This window comes from Lepisma saccharinum, chromosome 11 (assembly GCF_977018435.1).
Source record: "Lepisma saccharinum chromosome 11, izLepSacc3.1, whole genome shotgun sequence".
In the NCBI taxonomy this organism is placed as follows: Eukaryota; Metazoa; Arthropoda; class Insecta; order Zygentoma; family Lepismatidae; genus Lepisma; species Lepisma saccharinum.
In genome coordinates, this window is record NC_139239.1 from 39,498,633 (window position 1) to 39,523,314 (window position 24,682).

The following is a 24,682-nucleotide window of genomic DNA, read 5'->3' on the forward strand; positions in this document are numbered from 1 at the left end:
CTTACCACGCTAAAAGCACCAAACCTAACCTACCAACATATTTATTCCTGCTATTACACGGACCCGTAGCGAGGGGTAGGATAGAGGGGATGATGCCCTGTCCGAAAGGTACAAGACCGTACTTGAAGCTAGCATCCTCCGAGTATAGTCTTCCAGTGCGGTCTTGAAGTCGTGGACCGGAAGTGAAAGTCTTTCGAATTGCACTTCGACTGCAGCGCCAAATACGATCATCAGATAAAACTGAAGACGCATTGTTTTCCCTGCGTTTTAATAACTTGTTTTTCACCATAGAAATCACATAGCATTTTCAAATGTTCTTATACATACATTTCCACACATTAGAAGAACTTCAACCAACAACTTGCTGGCCTAAACCTGTGTTGCTGGCTTTCTACCTCATTGATTTCAAACAAATGAACAACGAGTGCGGAAATCACGTGACCAAGTCTGCTACGATCTGTACTCCGAGCTATGGTCTCGATTGCTTGTGTACTCGGCGCTTTCGAACTGTATTAGATGACGTCACTTCCGTCATACTTCATACTTCAAGTGTGTAATTTGTACACCCAATGGCGAAAGTAGGCGAATTGTCCACCACCATTTTCATTCGGTGTGAATTACACAATGTGATGACAATGAATTAAAATAATGACTTCAATAAGCAGAGAACAATGCCTGCTTCGAACCAACATAGTTTTATTCCTTAAAGCAACACAGGATGTAGAATAAAGAACTAATGAAAATAGCGGTGGACAATTTGCCTACCATTATCTTTGCCGTTGACTGTACCTTTCAGACAGAGCCCTAGGGTGCCATTCAAAGGTTCTTTTTTCAAAAGTCATAAATATGCGACATATAAATTTGCAATTGACAGAGGTATATTCTGCTAACACACTGCTAGACTTTTCTGTTTCCCAAATTAATAGTTATAGTATGTTTTTAAAGCTGTTCTTCAGACACAGAGATAAATGAAATATTCTTAAATATGCTAAACTTTTTAAATTCAGAAATGCAAACTACGAATCTTTAAATATAATCTATATTACCTTTTTATTAAGTTTTTCTTTGTTTTCTCATTTCAAAATTTATAGGATGTAAATATCACAAACCATGGCACAAGAAGAAAAGAAATGCGCACGTGCGACATTCTTACGTCGGGTACACACATGATTTCCAATCGCAGATTTTTAATTGATAGATTTGAGTATTTACCATTGGCTTAGAAAAATTGTACCAGAAAGCAGAAAAGGACAAAGAGCATTATTCGTCATTGCTATTGATGCCTGTGCAATAATTATGTAAAAAAAATGTAATTGAGATCAGTTGGAGCTGGATTACGGCGTTCTGAATTGTAGATAAATGTACAAAATGCATGCTCCAGGAGCAAGTATCCATCCGATGGTCCCTTTGAAACAAACAACGAACTCTGAATGCCCTCCAGTTTCAAATCCCGGATCTGACGTGCATTTTAACTTCTTTGCATGAAAATTGCATACCATACTTGACATGTCATGGAGACGCAAAGAAGAATGGAACTGCCGTCTGTAAAAGACCACACTGATAAAATCTACAACTTGCAACAACTGAGTATAATGTTATACACAGAATTGAAATTGATGTTCAGGAAGAACTAAACTGACATGTTCGTGTATGGAAGACATGAGGATTATTACAATTTTCCCAATGTGGGAGGCAAGGAATTCACAGGGTGGAGAGAATCCTTTGGTAGATTCCGAACAGTAGGCACATGTGGTTCTCAGTGTACAAATAGGATAGATAGAAAACGAATAGTTGTCCTTGGAGGTTCCTCTATTTATCTTTTTTTAAAAAATGCTATGACTATAATCTTTCCAATATCACAAAATGCATCTCATAATGAATAATTGGCGAAAGTGCCTGTTGACTTGATACATAATTCGATTGGTGTTTCAAGTTAAAACTTTTAGTAGAGGAAGGAGGGTTAGCAAAATTGATAAGTGAGAAGGTATGGATGGTTCCAATCGCTGACAATGACAGAGGTGGGTGGTGTGTTCCATGCAAATTGTGGCATTCCATAATAACCCCCCCCCCCCCCTTCTCCTACCCACAGTCGAGAACTGAATGCAATCATGAGAGCATGATGATTTCGGCAATTTCACGATTTTGTCGACTTCAGTTGTATAAATTACAAGATAATACAATTTCCAATTCCAGTAACTCCCATTGAAGTTTCGGAATATAGGCTATTATAGAAATTTTATATAAATCTTTCCCGTTCCAAAAATTAACATCAGAGAGGAAAGCCCTCTTCCTCCTTTGCCCTTTGAAACAATCATGTATTTGTACATGAATTTGAATTTGAATTTAAAATTTTGGGTGCGTCAGCACTAAGGCTATTTTGCACCCGTCACATTATACGGGGTCCAGCCCCTTATCGTTACACAGAACAACTCTAACGTTGCGTATCTACTAAAAGCATAAAATATTAAAATCTTCTGACTTTCGTTAAAAGCTGAGGCTGTAAAGGAGCACTCAGCCCAAATAAGGACAAAACACAGGACAACACAAACAAAATTATACTGGCCACGGGGCCAGTCGCCAGAGCCTCGTTAGTCTGCAGTCCAGGGTGTACTACGTGGAAGTGAGGTTGGCTATTGGGTGCACTACGTGGAAGAGCACCCCCTTACACCCCGTATTTGTACATGACAAAGAGCCAACCTCTGTGGCGGAGTGGTTATCAAGCCCGCTACGACGCCAGGGGTCCCGAGTTCGATTCCCGGCCCAGGCATGGGTGTTCTTTGTGAGAGTCCTTTCATCATATCATCACTCATTCTCATCGTCGCGATTAACCAAAAGTGGTAGATAAGCGAAGTAACATAAACTGAATCAATCAATAAATCAATACCTGACAAAAAGTATTGATAAATTATTAAATTAAAATATGCTCAATATTTTCAGTTAAAATTTGATACAGCGTAATCATGTAAGGGCAGCAATTATGTAATTTTGAAAATATTATGCAAAATACACATTCCCGTGAAGTAAAGTGGGTGTTGAAATGTAAATGTTTTTTCTTTAGTTACAGAAATATAAACAAGAAGGAAAGAATTAATGAAAGTTTGTACCTAGAGTACTGTCAAAAGTTTACGTACAATTAAAACATATTAACTTTCCACTAACACCAAACGTACCGGGGTGATGCATCATCTCATTCACTCCGAAACACCCAGTGCCACAGGATGTAGAAACAAGTAACTACTCAGAGGATTCACAGTCTCGAAGTGAGAGCTAGGAGGATGGGTCATAACCATGGTAAAAAAAAGGTAAAGTGCTCCCCTGTGCTTAGCACTACGCCATGAAGGCGTATAGGGGGTGTGGGGGTAACGCCCCACCCTTTCTTGATCCGGTCATGAGTGGGGGTGATGTGATCAGCATCACGCCCCTGACCGCCTTTACCCCCCAGGGTTTCCCCCATTCCGCCAGGTATCCATGTTATTCGACGCTGGGTGGACGCCGGGGCCGCTTCCAACGTTAGAAAAGTTCCCGGATTTGAACCGGCCGGGGATCGAATCCGGGACCTTGAGCATGGTAGTCAGACGCGTTACCGACTGAGCCACCGCGGCCACCATAACCATGGTGTAAAGACTAAAGAGGTGGATGCAAGCCGATCCTGAAAACTCTCCCTTCCGGCGCATGACGTCATCATCGTTGCAGGAAAGGACTACGGGACGTCCGCTCGCTCTACAGTGACGCGTTCTTCATGAAACAAATTTCAAATACAGACTCAGTATAACTTCAAAACAAGCGGAATAACCATATAATGGTGTACTGAGCGGAGGGCGTGATGGGGTTGCACCCCCGAAAAGGCACGAGCCAAAAAATTGAGAAAAAATTAAGGGAACAGTTAAGAATGTGGGTATCTTGCAAATATCAAATACAATGTTGCGAAAAAGTGTCGTTTAGTAATAAATCTCTTTTCAGTCTTACTGGTCAGCATGAGCCTAGTGCATAGGTTTCTTCTGTGTTTTCTATTAGTCTTACACACACAGGAACCTTCGTGTTCAAGCATGTTGAGTGTCAGACTTAGCGCAGGCTTCGACATCCAATCCAGACTTGGGCACTCCTTTCAGAGTGTTCTCTCATGGATTTCATGTATCATAATTAATTCTCGTCGTCATGATAGTCTTACCTTTATTTCTTCTTCTTCTTCTTTGTTGGAAAATGCAAATTCAAATTTTAACCATACACTGTCACAATTCTGACTACCTCTCTTACATTTGAAAAGTAGTTTTAATTCTTTCATATTAGCGTATTGAATCCCATTACAGTTGTTTTCTGATTTTCTAAGGGCTAGATAACACACAGAAAGAGGCAGAGAGAGAGAGAGAGAGAGAGGATGGTGAAATGTATTCCTACTTGATGATTTTACAAGCGTTTCCTACAGGTAAAATAGTCTCCAGCTTCAGCTTCCCCAAAAATATTTGGTACGCTATTGCAACCACATGAGTAGAATCGAAGGAGAAAATATTAGAAATTACAATGGGAAAGCAATATGTAAATGGGAAATTAAGCTTTTAAATTTATTTTTCTGAAGAATTTGTTATTGTTACATTTGCTGCTTGCTCGAACAAATGTAGTGCAGGAATTTTATGGAAAATTGAGAAGCTTTTACAAATCTTTAACAGTAACATTATTTACATAGCAAGAAAATATGTACAGTATCATGCAAGTTTTTATTTCAATTTCTTCATAAATTTGCACCTACTGACCTCCGTGGCGGAGTGGTTAGCACAGCTCGCTGTGGTGCCAAAGGTCACGGGTTCGAATTCCGGCCTGGGCATGGGTGTTCTTTGTGTGTTATCCTTCATCAACTTCATCCAATTATCACTCATGCATGTCGTTGCGATTAGCCAAAAGTAACAGATAAGCGACGCTAAATAACAACAATAAAGAATCACATTCGTACCTAAACAGAAATCAAGCACTGAAAATCTATTTTCGTGTAGTGTTACTCTCATTACAGCTGCACAAGCTGGTTGTCGACAGCAAAAGTAAGTAAAGTAAAGGCGAAAAAAATATATTATAGTCTTCACTTCACAGCCAAGAAACAGCCATAATTCGGATGGTCAAATTGGTAGTTTCCATACGGAATGTGGGTTAGATCCTCTTGTTACATTCTCTGAACCTATGGTAGTGATCCGGTCACTGCACCGAGATATGAAATAGTGGAGTCCACCTCCTGAGCATTTCTATGTGCATAATGTGCAGAACCAGTTTTTCATTTGGGAGAGTGGAAGTTGTTGCGTATCTTCGTGTACCTTATTTTCTCCATGGGGAACACAGAGTATACAATAAGTTTTAATAGTCGGTAGGCAATCTGACTAGTACGCGGGAGATCCGGGTTCGATTCCCGGGGTGAGTGATCTAAGTTCAGAATATTTCCGTTCTTGTTCCCGCATAAAGCTGTTCTGGAGCTCACTCAGCCTTAAATAATGGGTACTTGGGGACAACCATGGGGGGGGGGGTAAAGGCGGCCGGATCATGGTACTGATTACACCACCTCCCAAATGGCCTAGATCGAGAATGTGTGGGTCCCTACACCTATAACCTCTAAAATGTGCCTTCATGGTACGGTACTATATGCACGGTGAACTTAGAAATAAATTTGAGGCACGAAAGAGTATATAACACAGACTGCATTAATAGATAATCCTATATATACACATATGTATAGTACGTATACATACATATACGTAAATATACACACACCTAAGACTGCATATATACATATACGTGAGTCGCTTCGGTGACTGAGGGCGCCGGGTTCTTGACTCGCGATATTGCCACGGAAGTTACCGGGTTCGAATCCTGAACTGGGTAAGAGTATTTGTGTTTGTCCCTTGATCAAATTTCATATGATCATCAAGTCTTATCGCCGCAATCAGCCCAAGTACGCAGAAAAGCAATGTAAAATGTGATACGTGAAAGGACATAATACATGCACATACATGTATATATGTGTATCTGTGTGTGTGTGTGTGTATATATATATATATATATATATATATATATATATATATAGAGAGAGAGAGAGAGAGAGAGAGAGAGAGAGTGAGGGAGACAGAGAGAGAGAGGGATAAAATTGTTTATTTTGTTCTTCCGCCTGCAAGCCAATACCCATTTGTAACAAAATTCTTCTTCTTTAACAGGAAATCCAAAATACTTGATATTCGTTCCTTTCGTCTTTTTGTAATGATTGCTACAGCCGTAAATATCACAGTTACGCATATTTTCTTTCGCAATGCACTTAGATTCTTCTCACTAGAAGTGAAACGAAGACAACAAAAAAAGAAACACTCAGTTCAATGGTCTACAGAAAAGAACAAAACCGGAAACTCCACTTGTCACCCTCTGAAAAGCACCCCCTTTCCTGGCTGTGGCCACTATGTTGACGTCAGAGCTCTGACGTATGGCTGAGAGCCATGCGCGTGCATCCACCTGTTTGTCATTCCACCATGGGTCATAACATAAGCATTGCAAACAACACAAAAAGAAAATTTACCTCAATAGTGTGATATTAGCTAGTGTTTCTCCACCGCCGAGCCATTGCGTCAATTATACTGGACCGCGAGGGTTCTTCCGGAGTTAGCGACTTGCAGCCCAAGCTGGCAACGACCTGGAAACATGGCGTTTCGTTCGGGGTTCACCAGCGAGAGGCCAAAATCATTTCTCGCCCGGGCTGGTGAGAAATCAAAGCCCTGGAAAGCGGAAGGATGAAGCGACTTGCAATCCAGAACAGAAATTGCGCAGCAATGTTCATTAACAAATATATTGAAGTGAAATTATTCTGATTAATTGGAATATTTCGTGTTCGAAATGGATCATGCCAATGAAAATCAGAACTTACCAAATTAATTAATGATATTGGCCAGAGGAAACTAAAATATTCCATTAGATCCAGTATTTGTCAACCAAATTTTATATTTGTCAACAAGCCTAGTCATAATTGAACTAATACTCTCTATGATTGTGCCATAATTTATTAATATTAAATGTCAAGGGTACGTGTTAATTAACGTATTAAGTTTTAAAAATCAGAAAGCTCTTTACGAGTGAAATTGTTTGGGTCGGGTCATCGACTTTTAAAAAATGAATATACCAGCCCGCGGGCTCACGAAGGCTGAATACCACTGACCTACGAAAGGCTAAGTAGGTGTGAAATGCAAACTAGAAGATGTAACTATGCAATAAATTAAATTGTCTCATGTGGAAGTCACATTAAGAAAGGAAAAGAAAGAGAACATAAAAATTTTCAACTGGCCTTTATTTAGGCACTTTTTTGCTACGTGGCGAGCATCGGTTCGAAGCGCTTGGGAGACCCGTTGACTTCGTCCTAAATGTAATGAGTATTTTCCTTCTTTTCTTTCTGCTTATTTACTTTTTCCTCGGTTCTCGGCAGCGCAATCTTTAAAAAATAACAGTGATTTAATTAATGTCATTATTACTTTATGGCCATTAGGGATTCTGTCTCGGTGTGCAATGAGGTCCATAATTTGTTGTTTGCTCCGCCATAAAACGCCGAAACGCTAGCCACGGGAGAGAGTGAACGTTAATTATTTTAAAAGTGCGTGCGTTTGAAATGCCTCTGCTCCCGAAGCATTGACAGAGGAACATGCTGTTCAACAAGATGTCGTTCCGGAGCTGTAACAAACACTTTTATTTATGAGCGACTCTAATCACACCCTCGGGATTTGAATCCGTCTCGGTGTCTTGCTTTTTTTGTGTCGGCCTTACGTCATTGTGTAGCTTCATCTTCTAATCTAATAACAGGTTTCCTGCCAAGTTACTTGATTATGTATGTCTAGACTGTACCCTGACCTAACCACAATGGTCTTCTTCTTGCGACCGAAATAAATGTCTTAAGTCTGAAGCTGTCTCGTCTTTTCACGCCAAGATTCCTCCAACTGGCTTCTGTAATCCGGGATGCTGCTGAGGTAGCGATTGGCTTTTTTTCCCCTGCTGCTCCTGGTCGCGATCTTTCTCGGATGAAGGAAGTTCGTTTGATGGAACGGGTGTGTTGACCAGAATTGGTAAAGAAAATGTGGCTGAGAGTGAAATAACATAGTGTACTTTACGATTGACCACTCCAGCTAGTTAAAGTGAGCCCCTCTAGTGTCATCTTGATTGAACAACTTCGTCCTCTTCACCGTTTTACCCTCCCCAAATGATAAAGTCTTGAGGTTTCCGTGTCCATAAATGCCTTGTACTTTAATTCAACTTCTAGCCAATGCAGTTATTTTTGTTTCCGTTCAAGATGGTGAATGCCCTTTGAAGGGCCAGTAAGGGAATAAGATCCAAAAATTAGCGCAGGTAAGAAACACGTATTCTTGAAACGCCGCAATGTAAAAAAATCCATAATCTGATGTGGAGGAGGAGTGAACGAATTAATTACATTATTACAAACTTCTACATTTTAACAATGTTTCGATCGGGGTGCTTCGGATCGCCATCACGCCTGTCAGTTCTCGCAAACCAATCCCGTCATTGGACTGCATCTTGAATTTCTGTTCTGATACCTTCGTGAAGACTTTACAGGGTATGTGCCAACCATTTTGTCACTCCTCATCTTTATTATTTCCATCGTTACAACTTACTCCTCTGAACAAAAATGGATTATGTTATTTTCGAAAACATTTACTACTCAGTTTCCTTCCAAATAAGTTAACGCGATTCCAGTTACCATGAGGGTGGTAACTAGAACCTTCCCGATAGCGTAGTGGTAATCAATCGGTCTCGGGTTCGCACGGGGACGCCCATCAATTATTATTTTCTTTCTAAAGGACAATTAATATTGAAAAATTGTAGTGAAACATGTGGATGGAGCAACATGGCAATAACACCGTAGAAAAAATATACAAATGGCGGTAGTCCGAGGAATGCCTAGGTTTTCATGAGTAGAGAAGGAGATACAAATGTCATGTGATTTTCAAGTGTCAAAGGCACATTACTAGTGCTTCATGGAGAAGTAATCCGAAATTTTGCTTCTATCACTGGCGTAAGCAGGATTTTTTCGGAGGGGCTGGAATTGTAAAGCTAGATATCACTTTCATAGCTGCGATCTAGAAGGTGGGATACACTATATAATATAGTTCGTAGTTACCATATTTATTTAACTAATTCGTTTTGAAAGTTGACCAAGGTAAAAAAGTGGTAAAATTGGCACTTAGAAAGAAAATTATGAAGAAGCAGCATAAGGCCCTAAATGAGACTGTAAGTGTGTCTAAACGGCTATTTATTCGTTACATTTCTATCAAATTAAGATTTTTTTGATTTTAGCCGAAGGAATTACTACAGGAAGGTCAAGTGAAATACAAAGGTAGTATTAAGAAATGAATGGCTTCTAATTTTCAGTTACCCCTGTTGTGAGTAGGATTGTTCCTTTAGCGGAATTACTGATTCAACTGATACAGCCCAACTGCACACCACATTCGTTGCGATTTTGCTATATTCTTTGCAGTCTATCAGCAACAGATGATATTCACGGAACGAATTCTTCTCCTTTCGTGTGGGAACAAACTTCACGGTCACTGAATGGGTCTTTGGGAATGCAAATATAAATTGCATAGTCTTCGCAGAGGTGTTATGGAACAGGTAGTTACCAACACGCTACACGCGTGAGACTTCTTGCACATATCTGCAGTAATGAGCAATGTCCTTCAGAAATAATAGCAAATTTTTGCATCGGAAGAAAGTATGTTTCTCCGGTTAGTTATCAAAACACGCTAAGAATCAAGTGCCTCTGCAGGTTCGGATCCTTTGTAAGGCACAGGTGTGAATTGTATTTGTCCCATTATAGTTCACTATTCATGTTTTCTTGCCGAGCTGTACCCAGGAGATAGAAATAAGGAAACAGCTCCGAATGAGAAAATCACATGACTAATTGGATAAAATACGATGCATGTCACTAGCGTACACAGGTATTTTTTCGAAGGAGCTAGAATTGTAAAGGTGGAAATTACTTAGCTGTGTTCTAGGGGGGCGAAAACGCTACAAATATTTTCAAATTACAATTTTTAACCTTCTTTTCAAAAGTTGATTTTTCCGTAGTTCTTTACTGCTTTCATTTGAAAATTTTGATTTTCTCAAAATATCGGGAGGGCCCCATCCCCCCCCCCCCCTTCCTTGTGTACGCCAATGATGTATGATACTTCTCTTGCCGAATGTTCACATGTTTTCGTAGCAGATTGAGGATAAAACAACCCGTACTAAAAATCTCGCTAATATAATGACATCTTATAAAGAACATTAAGCATGTTTGAGCTGTGTTTTCTACGTGGGCGCTTTATGTTTACTAACCAGCACATTGGCATCATAAGCGTGTGCACACCCTTTGATTAGAGGGATAGAGTGTTGCTGAAAGCTCAGTTGGAGAAATAAAAACTGCATTGCATATCACGGCTTTACAAACTCTGTATTGATGCGTATAAAATAGGGCAGTGCTCGAAGTAAGGGGATATGTTATTACCCCAGCTAGCAGAATTTTCGCAAGCATCCCCTCGCAACCCCCCAGCTAACATTTTCCACTTCAGGCGCTGAAATAAAGGCGCATGTAGGGTGGACGCCTCCGAAAATCCCATTGCTGTGCAATTTAATGTAATTTTTAGGCGTAAATATAGAGAAATTAGATTAGAAATAGAGAAAGATAATTCAGATTTACTCCCAAGTAAAGGAAAGCGGAATCTAAACTTAATTCACTGCTCGACTTAAACTAAAAATTTCACCACACGCACGCTTGCGAATAAATTGGATAGCATATGAAATGCTGTTGGTCCAGCATTAGATGAACTTTTGCAGTCTCACGAAAATATCCTATCCTACAATATCAATCTTTTTTTGGTTAGTACGTACAAGAGCATGTCATTGACACATCCGATTACATAATGACAATTGCTGCCCCTCTGCCTTTAGTTGTTTGCAAATTTAATCGGCTTGAAAATGCTTCATCCTTTCTTAAAGATCACAATATTATTATTGATTAACTTCAATCAGTCTCTCCCTTGCACACTTATGATTGGCATATCCTCGATTAATTCAGTATAGATTTATTAATGAATTGCTAATCAGGATAATTTATATCATGAAAAATATACTCATATGCAGATCCTATGTTAGTAAAGTTAGTGTTCAACATAGTGTGGTGAGTGTGCTGGTTATGGATGGTGTAATGCAAGCTTAGTGGTCGAAGACGATGGCACAAATGGAAGAGTTGTCGAACAAACAATTGAATGTGATTTAACTGAAGAAAAGGACTGTTACAATGTCAATGCTGATGATACTGATGAAGAAGATGATGAGCCGTCGTATTGTACTAACTCCATGATAGTTCCATTCCAATCATGTGTAACTATCTTTACAGGCATGGTTAGGTGGGAAGGAGTATCCATCATTTTGGTGTGCTGCAGAAACGCGAAGATATGAATTATCAGGTACTATGTAGAGTTCAATATTGTGTCTTTAGCTTACATTTGTATATTCAAATCTCAAAAGTTTCTAGCTTTCCCTGAACCTTCTTATTCAAAGCGTCTGAACGTTGCAGAAGTATATTCACTCATTGTACTTAACAAATCTGATTCTAGCTTCGAATTACTGAACTACTTTATTTCCTCTCAAAATCTTCTGCATAGATTTTAACTTCAATCAATTATCATTATGACGTTCAAATAGGCTGTCAATCATCCAATTTATCCTTTCCTCTTTTACACTTAGCCTACTTCATTTTTTTCTCCATCTTCCATTCGCATTTTTTAGTTTCTATTACATTAAATCGTGCACCAATTTATCCTTTGATTTATTCGAATTCTGCAAAACTACTTTTACTCCTCTCATTTTCTTCAAACAAAAGCATATAATGTGGAAATCTAACCGAAGTAACATCATACCCCTGAATGTTAGTTGATTTTATCACAAATTCCAAAAAATTTACATTCATTTAATTGATGTAAGTTTTTCTACATACCCTTTCTACTTTGCTCCATAAGCATTGGTTATTTCAGCATGAAAAAGGGTCTTCACAAACTGAATTTCTGCTCCATTGTTGGATTCCGTTTTTTTAAAAAAGGAAATTGGGCATACATGTATGTGATATTAGGATGATGACGTAGCCAGGATCATATTCCCGGTAGCCACTAGAGGCGTATGCCATGTGAACGCCTCGGATGAGTGACCAACGAGGCAAAAGACAGCCGGGTGGAGACTGCTTGGGCGGACCCAGCGGAGGAAGGTCAGTCTGCTGGCCGCATGGCCATGAACGTCTGCAGGCAGCCTGTAATTATTCTAATAAACTCCAACCAAACCCCGGAACCTTCCTTCGTCCACACTAAATTGTCCACAGCACAAACATTCATCATCCACTGTGAGCCAACCCCTTCTGGTTGGTTGTTCCACCAACGCGGCCGTCGACTGCGCGGAGCCTCCACTGGACGCTCTGCTGGTTCTCTCCTAGGGTCCCTTACCAGGTCGCCAGCGTTTCAGGTGTCAGGAAGGCATTCCATGAGGTCCCGGGACCGTTGATTCTGAGAAATGCCGTGTTATGAAGCAAGAGGTCATGTTCCACTCATCGACTGATTCTGTTGACCAAAATAGATTCCACTTCTGCAAATGAAAATACTGTACAAGTCAACATTGCAGCAATCCGTAGAGCCAAAGAGTTCATTATTAATGCAATGTCATCCATGTGTTTAGTTTTTCTTACTGTCGTGGTCCGACTACGTTGTCCAGATGATCTCTAGAGGCAGAAGGATTGGAAAAAAAGTATTCAATTATATATTGGGAATCGTCCACATCATTAGAAGAGAAGACAAGCTTTCTAGTTGAAGTAGTCTGTGTTGACGAGGAAGGTGTACTATATGTAGGTGCTGTGGTCTAATCGAGAATTGGAACATAAGGAAGGAAAACTTTAAAATTTGTAATTGCTATGGACCACAGGTGCAGTGGGTCAAACGGATAAAGAGAATCCAGCATAATTTTGGTGTTATCTCAGTTTTTGCAACCACGAAACCTTACACAGTAATGTCCGTGATTGAAACTAACGTCATAGTACTATCACATATGTACGCTCACACGGCAATTCACTGGCCATTTCCAATCTGCTAGACCTATGAATGTTGATTTACTAAACATTGCCGACTACATCAGTCGATCAAAGAAAATCTAACGATTTTATCTTGTAGGTGTTCTAGCTAGATTTTCGCGACCAAAAAAAAGTTTTCTTTCGTTTGATGAATGGGCGCAAATTAGAAATAGATATTTGCAAAAGTGCACGTCCTGGGTGTTGATTTATTAAAAAAACTACGGTAAAAGGTATAGGTAAAGAAGAAAAGTGCTCCCCTGTGCATAGCACCATGCCATGAAGGCGTATAGGGGGTGTGGGGGTAGCGCCCCACACTTCCTTGATCCAGTCGTGAGTGGGGATGATGTGATCAGCATCACGCCCCTGACCGCCTTTACCCCCCAGGGTTTCCTCCAGGTACCCATGTTATTCGACGCTGGGTGGGCGCCGGGGCCGCTTCCATCGTTAGAAAAGTTCCCGGATTTGAACCGGCCGGGTATCGAACCCGGGACCTTTAGCATGGTAGTCAGACGCGTTACCGACTTGTTCCTTTTGGTCAGCCGATATTTTCTTCATTAGTCGAATCACCAAGTGTTTTAAATCTGTAAGAGACACTGTAATGGTGTCTTGTTAATTTGATGCATGACATATAGTTTCATTCCTTGGTTGTTGTTTTTTTCCAAATTTTGAATGCCAATATTCTAGATTTATCCGATATACATCCTTGAAGTGTGCCTCTTCCCGGGATCATCCTGTCTGCTTTCAAACCCTATTAGTATGTGTGAAAGTGTAGTAGTTGACAACTGTTCGAAATAGAATCATGGCCATGAGTCTATCCATGGGATTCGCATATTCCAAATTAATTTTAGAATGCTAAGATTATTGATATCACAAAATGGAGTGAGTGAGATTCTTCCAATCTTTGTGCGTACATCAAGTGATGCTTGTGACCCTTACTTCTGTAAAATGGTGGAAATTTAAATATAACGATGTGTATTAGCCAACATTGAAGATTGAATATATTGTTTGGTGTCAGAAGCAGGGCAGTGTTTTTTTCGAATTATACAATTAAAACTCGTCATGCTTCTGACATTCTTGATAAATGTAACACTTTTCCCGCCAAACATTTAACTGAGTAGCCACATTGCCACTGCCACCAGCAAGGATAGAGAGTTAATTTACACCTACGACAGACTTTGAAATGATACTTAATGTTTATAAACAAAATAAGCCTTGATTTATTTTAAATATTGAAAAGTGTGTGTGTGTGTGTGTGTTTGCATGTGTTATGGATGTGTGTGTGTGTGTGTGTGTACATTATATGTCTGTGCAACTTACATTACATCATCGTGCAGCTATATCCAGATTTTCGGAAATCTTCTTCCACAACATGTTCGCCCTAGTTGAAGATGGTAGTACCAACGAAAAACATTTTCTGGGCGACGTTTGGTTCTCTTGAAACACTTGGTTTACCTCTGGTAGCATTTCCAGGGACTTTACAACGTTTCGCACTTCAACGCCAATTAAGAGAGAAGAAGTAACCTATATTTTTATGTCGTAAACGAACCAGAGATTGCAAGAACTTATACAACCGGTAACCATAGAGCGTGGCACGGCCTTGCTCTATGAACTAGTTTGCTTTCGGACGCTCACCGCTACGAAATTGCAACTTACATAACACAGGTTGGCAATAGACACGCATAAACCGTCAACACAGCGTGTTTTTGAAACCCTAGTACATCCCTGCACAGAACGTGCATTATAATATCAGCACACAGAAGGCAAACTATCATCTTACACTAATTTTGACAAATTTGCAACCATACATGGCCGTCAACCCATCGTCTGGTACGCGACGCACCAGCTCGGTCCCCTCGAACGACCAAGACCGAGCGTCGCTACCTACAATTTCTCTTAGTTATATGCCTCGACTATTTCTCAGTATCTTCGGGACATGAGAGCCCGCATCCCAGACTTCGGATAAGGGTCTGCTTCTAAATTTAAACGTACATACGTATCTATAGAATCTTAAATCTAAGTTTATTCACTGTAACTCTTTTAGATGCTTTACTTATCCATCGTGACCGCACCCACGTTCCACTGACTAGTGAGAACGTGCCTGCGAGTCACGAGGAAAGCAGCACCAATAAACTGACACTCGTATGGATCAATAGGACCTCCACCCCACTGACCAGTGGTGGCGGGACACCCCGTCAAACCAGAAGTCTGCCAATCAACCAATATATATATGTATAATGCTAATGTACTTTTCAAAGAAACCACACTTTATCAATTACTGAATTTATTACATCTCAGTTCCAAAACATCCATCACCGAAAGTAACACAAAGTGAAGATTCTTGTTTTGTACATTAATCGAAGATTTTACAGATCTCAAGCATAGTTGGAGAAAAATGAAAATTACAAACTTCTCGTCATGTTAAAAATAAAAATTACTTAAAAACTTCAATTATCTGGTAAGAAACTTGATACTGAATAACCATAAAGCCAAGAGCACTCCCTTTTCTACTACATATCCTAATTCTTTAAAGATTTAAAACAACCGTAACTTGTGAAAAACTAAATATGCTGACCAAGGCAGTAATTTATTTTATTATAAAACATAAACTAACGTAACGTTTCAACCTTCTAGCAAGGCCTTCTTCAGACTCTGTATCAAGTACAAAAGTAACCAGATACAACGAGAAGGGTAATATATATACACAAACATTACTCCCTCCAGACTATTTAGAAAGTTGTTAGGAACTTTCTAGCAGATGACTTTCACTTTCCAACTTTACTTTCACCTAAAAGGCTAAACACAATTACTTCCATATAGAATGTGGTTGGACTTTTTAATCTCACGCTCTTTTCCCTTCATTTTTCTTCCTTTTCCTCTCCTCTTTTTCTCTTGTCCTTTCCACTCTTTCCAACATCTTCTTCCATTCTTTGTTTAACTTCAGTCCCCCATTCCAGTTCATTGTGTCTTCTTCGCCTTTCTTCTCTATTTCCTTGGCTTCCTTCCATTTTCTCACTAGCATTCTCTTCTCCCTTCCTATCTGCTTAGCCTCATCCCACTCTATGTCATGTCCTGTTTCTCTCGTGTGTTTAAATATTGCATTTCTCTCTCTCTTAAGTCGTACATCATCCCTATGTTGTTTCAACCTGTCTTTCAGCCTTTTTTTCGTTTCTCCTATGTACACACTCTGACATTCTTTACATTTTACTTCGTAGATAATCCCTTCTTCTTCCTCTTCTCTGTTTTCCTTTTTCTTGTTAGCATTCCTCGCTATTCCTAAGATGCTTCTCCCTCCCTTCCTGTAAGTTTTAATTCCTGCTTTTCTAAGCACTTTGCATATCTTTTCTGTGGTCTTCCCCATACTCCTTATTCCAAACCTTCTCTCCTCTTTTTCTTTCTCTTCTAATTCTCCCCTGCCCGTTTTCTTACTTCTTCTGTTTATGTCCAGTCTATCCTGCTTCTCATAGCCATTCTTTTCCAGCTGTTTCCATAGGATATTTATTTTGCCTTCTTTTTCACATTCTTTCATGCATATTTTCTTGATTCTGTCCTCCATATTCTTTATAAAATTTATTTTTGTCACCTCACTTACATCACTTCTTTTGTGGCAGAATACCCCAGCTGCACACTTCTTCTGATGCCAAGCGGTTTCAATTTCTTGTCCTCTTTCCCTTTTCATCAATATATCTAGATAGCTTAACTTGTCTTCTTCTTCTATTTCAAGTTCCAATAATATCCCTCTTTCTTCATCTTGAATTTCTTTGGCAAAAATGTCAAGCTGCCTCTTCGTTCCCTTCCAAATGCCAAAACAGTCGTCCACATATCTGCAAAACAGAACCATTTTGTCACCTCCCTTTTCTATCACTTTCTTTTCCCATTCATTCATAACCAATTCAGCCAATGCTGGGCTTAGACTGGAACCTATATTTAGTCCTTCACTCATTAACATTATTTTATCTCCCATTATACTGTAACCGTTATTCCAAATGGTTTCCAGCGCCTTCACTACCCTTTCACTATCCCATTCTCCTATAATTTCTTGTCCCATTCTCTTTTTAATAATGTCCAAAACGTGTCCCCTCTTGATGCTCGGGAACATACTTTTCACGTCTAAGCTAAACATTGTCGTCTTCATCTCATTTAACTTAAGTCCTTTTATGAGGTCTACTTATAAAGATGTTGGAAAGAGTGGAAAGGACAAGAGAAAAAGAGGAGAGGAAAAGGAAGAAAAATGAAGGGAAAAGAGCGTGAGATTAAAAAGTCCAACCACATTCTATATGGAAGTAATTGTGTTTAGCCTTTTAGGTGAAAGTAAAGTTGGAAAGTGAAAGTCATCTGCTAGAAAGTTCCTAACAACTTTCTAAATAGTCTGGAGGGAGTAATGTTTGTGTATATATATTACCCTTCTCGTTGTATCTGGTTACTTTTGTACTTGATACAGAGTCTGAAGAAGGCCTTGCTAGAAGGTTGAAACGTTACGTTAGTTTATGTTTTATAATAAAATAAATTACTGCCTTGGTCAGCATATTTAGTTTTTCATAATCATGGAAACAAGGCTTAATGGAGTTATAACCGTAACTTGGTTTCAACAACTGGGTATATCAACGATTTCACAAAAGGTCGAAGTTACGACTGGTATTCAAGACTTTATCAGAACAAAATATATTAATAAATTATCAGTCATAAACTCAATATTCCTGGTTCTATAATTTTTTCACACTTACATTATGCTCTTTGTAATTCAAGAAGTGTACTACCAACTTCAGTGTCTACCTCAAAAACATTCATAATACAATAACAGGAGAACCAATTTCTACCCTTTACATACGCCGCCGGCTACTCATATCACAAAAGCAGTACAATTGAATATCACTTAAGGAATCCCCCCCCAAAAAATTATTTAGCCTATCACTTATTTTAGCTATTTCAATAATTTCTACAACAACCCAATAAATGAAACCATTAACTTTATCCCAAAGTCGCAAGTATTCAGACTCCGAACGGATATGTAGGTATTCTATATTCGCAAAGATATTAAAGTACACATTCTGACCAGAAGCGTGCTCTCGGATTAATGTCACTAAAGAATTCAAACTTCCTAACCAGGAACGTTTCGAAAGATTATTAACTTGCACCTCCTGACCAGGAGAGTGTTCTCGGATTAAAACAACTAAGTTCTAAATTTATTAACAGAGTCTCCTGACCAGGAGAATTCCGAATGATTTAGACCGTGCTGACCAACACTAGTCCCTAAAGGTAGCTTCCGGAAAACACCTGACATTGGGGAAGGGAGAACTGACCAGCCACTCACCACACACTGCCCGTATTCTCCCAGCCTGGACCCTGACGCGCGATGTGATTACCTTAAAAATTGGAAATGTAATCATCAATGCCAACGAATCTCCCCGTGTTTATAGTAGTGGTGTTGCGCAATTCTCTTCCCTAAACAAAAGATTTGGACAACGGAAGTTATTTTTAGCCCACAACAATTACCCCTTCTAAAAGACATACAGAAAGAAACACAATGAAAGCTAAATTTACTGATAAACCCGCGCAGCGCCGCCCGAAAAAGAAGGCATTGTTGACACAAAAGAAAAGAATGCAAGCTTCAACTTGCTCTGCGTTCTTTATCGCTCGGCAGAAACTGGGTTACAATTTAACTAAGAAACTTTAATACCTCCTTGAAAAATAAAAATCCTTAAAAGTACATACACGAGGGTTGTCGAAAAGTAATTTGAATAGCAATGAAATTTACCAAAATTTCCCAATCGTAACAAATTTCATGTCTCATATTTTTTTAAAAGTTGACAGAAAGTTTGTGCTCTTGCCGCCATTTTGTTTAAAGCAATAATTTGCCATAAATCATGCAAAAATGGCGTATTTATAGTTTTATTTTGGGGTTTAAAGTGATTTCTAGTTGTGACAATTAATGTGAGTCTCCGGCATTCACACATTTAGGCAATCATATTATTATTAATTTATTACTTGTATCGGGATTGCATTGAAAGCCATAATAATTCTTATGAATATAAATGCGCATAACATGTTATTTGATGCACTTTTAATTGCTTTCTGAAATAATAAACACTTCTCGATATTTCGATTGCTTTAAGTTGAAGGACTCTAAATATATGATATTCTGTGAGAAATGATGCGAGTTACACAATTAATGTTGGTAGTCAGTTATTTATTACAAAAATATTATTTTTAAATCGAATATATTTTAACATGGGTTTAGTTAAAATGTTATAATTATTTTTAACATACTAATGCTCCACTTCATATTTTTATTGTGTCAATATTCAGATACTGCCAACACACCTTGTTCAATTGTTATGTGTTGGAGTATTGTCCTTGTGTTAGTGGGAACGCATTGATGTATTTCTAGAATCGAAAACGAACATTGACGAATATCCATCTAGCGCGCATCCAAATTGTTTTAATTTTAAAAGTCTCGAGTGTAAGCACTCGTCTGATGTGTTACTATATGTGCAAGAATGCAGCTCGCAGGTCCAATAGGATTCCACGGCCGAAGATATCTGTGAGAGGCTTGCCCTGCCGAAGAGAGGAATCTAAGAAAAAAAATTTTTCTACGAGAGCCGTGTTCTCGTACATTGCTTCAGCTGGGCGCAACGAAAGCACAAGAGCATTCCGAAGCAGAGGGAAAAAATAAATATCGGAGGGGAATTCTCTCCCGCGCAAGGAATCTGGTCGTTTACAGAGGGAAAGTTCCCCCACTTTTCAGGGCTAGGAATCCCCGTCTCCTCTTAATATCTCTGTTATGCGTCTTCGTTGAGCAGTATTTATCATTTCGGCCGCTCGTCACACATGAAATGAGCTGGTCTTACGAGCCACTGCCCGGAGCGTCTCATTAGTCGAGCCAATCCCCTCGAATTGCTCTCATATTTCTCTGAGAGCCACCTTTTGTCAGAGATTCATCCTCCCCCGACCATTCGCTCCCCTGATGGAAGTCTCACTTCAACCATCGCGTTACGCTTTCCGCTGCAGCCTCGTGCATGTCAAGAAACGCACACGCAGGTGATATCAGCATGTACTTTTTCTCCGTTTTATTTCCATAAAGACTGATTGATTGATTCAAATTATTATGGTGATAAAATGAAATAGATGAAGGGACAATCACAAACACATGGGGACAGCAAACAACAGAAGTACTGGCCATGTGTCAGGACGCCAGAGCCTCGTTAGGCTGCAAAATGCAGTCCAGGGTGTACTACGTGGAAGGGTCACCCCTTACACCCTAAACGTGCATAAGAAAACAAGAACAATGAGTCGATACCAATACCGATGTATCGGTATCGGAAAGTATCGATTGGAATTTATTTACCGATGAGGGCCGATATTATTCCTGGATTATGACTTTCGCGGGTGACACGTTCTTTGGTGAAACGAACATGATTTAACTAAAAGAGCAAGTAATAAGTTCACGTGAAAGACTCGAAAGCATTCCCGTGATGCCTCTCAGGGTATGGGGTAATATCTCTCTGTTAGTTCTTCAAATAAAATCAAAGTTAAGTTTGCACTAATAAAAAGGAAGTCGATTTTACTTCTTTGCAAACTAAATACTTATATGCCTTACATATAATCCATGTCACTCTTATAATTTAACTTGATCACTCTATTCGAAAAACCGAACCCGAACTTCCAAGTCAAGGCAAAAGACACTCGTAATTGCCATGGTAACAGCCCTTACAAGACAAGTATATGCAGGTTAATCACTATCCTGACATTATCAGTGATAGGTAAATTACAGAAATTAAGATTAAAAAACCATAAACATTTGTACAAGAGAAAAGATAATTAATAACCATAAATATTAGTGCAATGGGAAAGGACGTGTCACGGGCTCCGCAAAAATTCGCTGTCTAATTATCCTTGAAAGTATGCAAAAATTTCATTTTATTTTACACAGGTTTTGTGTGAAAAGTTGAGTTCATGATCGATTGACTTAGGGACACTCACAAAGAACACCGATGACCAAGTTAATTTCAAAGTTAATTTCGTGATTACATAACATGTATTTTTAAAAAGGAAAACTCTTGGTAAATTGATGCATGTAATTGGAATGGGACACTTAGACAATAACATTAATCAGTATTTGAACAACTTTTATTTATTACAATTTTTGAAGCATCGGTATCGGTGGGAATCGATACGTGTATCTACACTGGTATGGGTATCGGTTCAAAGTGGTATCGGTTGAGCCCTAACGCCTAACACCACTGTTTCACCTGGCTGGTAACCCGAGAACACTTGTTCCAATCACGTCGCCAGCCACAATTCCTGCAGTAACTTTCATTTGCATGTAGATGCACTATATGTTGCTCACTAGAGTGCTGCAGCGAGAGGATTTCGCTCCAGCGCCAAGTAGTTCGCACGGACGACGCTAGATAGCGTACGGAATTGAGCGTTTTTTCGCTCGAGTGATTATCGCTCAAACAGGCAAAACGAGCGGTATACACTCGAAGCTCAGTAGTACACTTATAACCGTAATTTGTCTGTGGTAGTGGGCACTCAAATTCGGATTCTGAAGTGAAAGACACAGTGAAATTGAAACTTAAGTGAACATAGTCATCATCTCCATGTTAAAATGTAGTTATATGAAAATGTAATAGATGATTGTAGGCTGAAACTACCAAGGCAGATATTTTTCAGATACAGTAAAACCTCGTTAATCCGGGCCCCGATAAGCCGGACTTCACTTAATCCGGACAGGCAAAAGCAGAATGCAAGGTTTTAAATGTGGCTAGAAGTCAACAAGACAACTTCCCAAAGAAAAGGCAGTCAACCACTGATGGAATTCTGTTTCCCGCAGACTTTGTACTGTACCATATAGTGTATTTATGCCTATGCCCTTTAAATACACCATAATAAACGTGTTTTGTTGCTATAAACGGAGTTTTAATGCACTTTCTACTGTTCTTTTAGGTTATTTCAGTTAATCCGGACTTTCTTTAAACCGGTCAAGTTATCCCCAACATTAGTCCGGATTAACGAGGTTTTACTGTATGCGTCTACGTTTTTTATCACATTATTCGAACATATACACTCGAAGGTGGGAGATTCGAACGAGTATGAGCGAGCGAAAGTAGTCCACGCTGGACTCTGGTGCACCCTGTATCCAACCCATGTTTTTTTACACCATATGGACAGACGTAGCAGAGAACTACTTGACTGCGATCAATCCCTCCACGGTCATCTTTCTTTAGTCGAACAAACAATCTTCAGGAAATGCCACACGAGTATGATAAGTGAGTAAGGTTTCCGTAAGGAATTTGCCACTGCACAAAACTGCATCGCAATGCGGGCGCCAAATGGAAACAGTTAACTGTTAATTCGAACGTGAACTAGTAATAAGTGGGGAGTGATTACCAGTCTCATTAACTTTCCTCCTCGAGCAGACGCTGCGAGGCAAGTCAGCCAGGCTTCCTCTCATGCAACTTTGATATTCCAACTCATCGTTGCTTCTGTTTCCTGTACTGCGGGTTTTTTTTTCTTTATTTATCCTATGCAGGCGACTCACTGCATGGTGACGAAGTATCGACTTCAGTAATGCTATACCATTGCTATTCTGGGCTGCTAGAAATATATTATTGTGTGTACAGGTTGAGATCACCAAGAAATAGTGTGTTTCTCTCTATCTCTCTCTCTCCTCCTCCTCCCTTCACTCCTTCTTCTTCCCTTCGTTCCTTCATATATATATATATATATATATATATATATATATATATATATATATATATATAGCTCTCACATTCTCTTTCTATCTTTTCAGGTATAACAAGACATCAGCTTATCAGACAACGAACGCTGAAAAAGTAACAGCCAGTTAAGTAAGTAATTTTTATATAGGCATATCATAAATCGAAGAATTTATGCTATACTCCTAAAAATGTCCCATAAATAGTTTCATTAATAGGTACCACATATACAGTTGAGCACAAATTGCCGTTATGATGAAATCTTGCAAAGGTGAGGCTAAAACCATAGGCAATATACGACACTAGATTGTTTTCAGGATAGGTTATAAATTGTAGAAATTCCATCGTAGTTCTCAATAAAAGATGTAACAACAGCAATTTACACAAACACAAGTTCGTGCACACCCCTACACATACATATATATTATATACGAGGGCGATTCAATAATTATTGTCCCCGGCATACTTAAAGTATATGAATTGCAATGAATGATGGGGATATTGTAGCCTAATGTCTTAGATGCCTATATGCAAAATTTCAGAACCGTAGGTGCTATAGTAAATTTGTTTTTCTCGTTTTACGTGTGAGAGGTGGCACTTAGTTTGAAAAATGGAGAAAACCGAACAACGAGCTGTCATCAAGTACCTCCAGAAAAAGGGGCTAAGCCCAAAGGAGATTCATGAGGACATGGTCAGTGTGTTGGGTGATGGGGCTCCTACCTACCAGGTGGTAAAAAACTGGTGCCGCGATTTCCGTTGCGGCAGGGAAAGCTGTCAACAGGACCCTGGTGCTGGTCCTCCAACAACAGCATCCACCCCAGAAAACATTGATGCTGTGCATGACATGATTATGGCTGACAGAAGAATCACGGTGCAACAGTTAGCAGACATCATGCACATCTCTGTAGGCTCAGTGGAAACCATTGTGCATAAACACTTGGGATTCAGAAAGGTGTCAGCGCGATGGGTCCCCAAAATGTTATCCCGTGAACAACAGAAAGACAGAGTTCAATGTTCAAGGGCTGGTTTGGAGCTGATGGGGGCAGACCTGAAGCAGTTCTGTGATAGATTTGTGACAGTGGATGACACATGGCTCCACCACTATGATCCCGAGTCCAAACGACAGAGTATGGAGTGGCGGCACAGCAATTCACCTCCCCCCGCAAATTCAGGGTGCAAGCATCAGCACGCAAGGTTATGGACACAATTTTTTGGAATGCGAAGGGTGTGCTCCTTATTGACTACCTGGTGGGACACACTGTTACTGGGGACTATTATGCAGCCCTAATCCCTAAGTTACGCGAAGCAATCAAGGAGAAACGGCGTGGGATGTTGCGGCGAAAAGTGCTGTTTCACCACGATAATGCTCCAGCACACAGAAGCCATGTTACTGGTGCCGCAATCCATGCTGCTGGTTTCCATGTGTTGGAACACCCTCCCTACTCACCCGACCTCGCCCCTAGTGACTTTCATTTGTTCCCGAAGTTGAAGGAGCACCTCAAGAGGACGCATTTTTCCTCAAATGCTGCTGTTATGGACGCTGCGGAAGAATGGCTCACGGCTCAGCCACAGATATTCTTTGAAACTGGCATAGTGGCTTTACAGCATAGGTAGAAGAAGTGCATTACTGTGAAGGGGGACTTTGTGGAAAAATACTACTACTTATATGTCAGGGACAATAATTATTGAACCACCCTCGTATATGCGAACTTTTTTGTGTGTTTGAGTATTGGCATATAGCCGAGAAATATTATTGGTATCATCACTTGCTTACTTTAAGTTCATATATGTTGCAAAACATTACCTAAATATTATGAATGTCCTAATGCATAACTGCAATGCATTTCAGTGACTGAAG

The 24,682-nt window shown here is 39.6% G+C and overlaps 1 protein-coding gene across 1 annotated transcript in view; it reads left to right on the plus strand.

Annotated features, from left to right (window-relative positions):
• The window catches only part of LOC145994730 (uncharacterized), a 402,364-nt gene that overhangs the window by 198,137 nt on the left and 179,545 nt on the right, over nucleotides 1–24,682 (plus strand). The window contains exon 11 of the mRNA XM_083130940.1: nucleotides 22,899–22,956. Within this exon, the coding sequence (XP_082987066.1) occupies nucleotides 22,899–22,956 (58 nt within the window). The remainder of the gene's footprint in view (nucleotides 1–22,898; nucleotides 22,957–24,682) is intronic.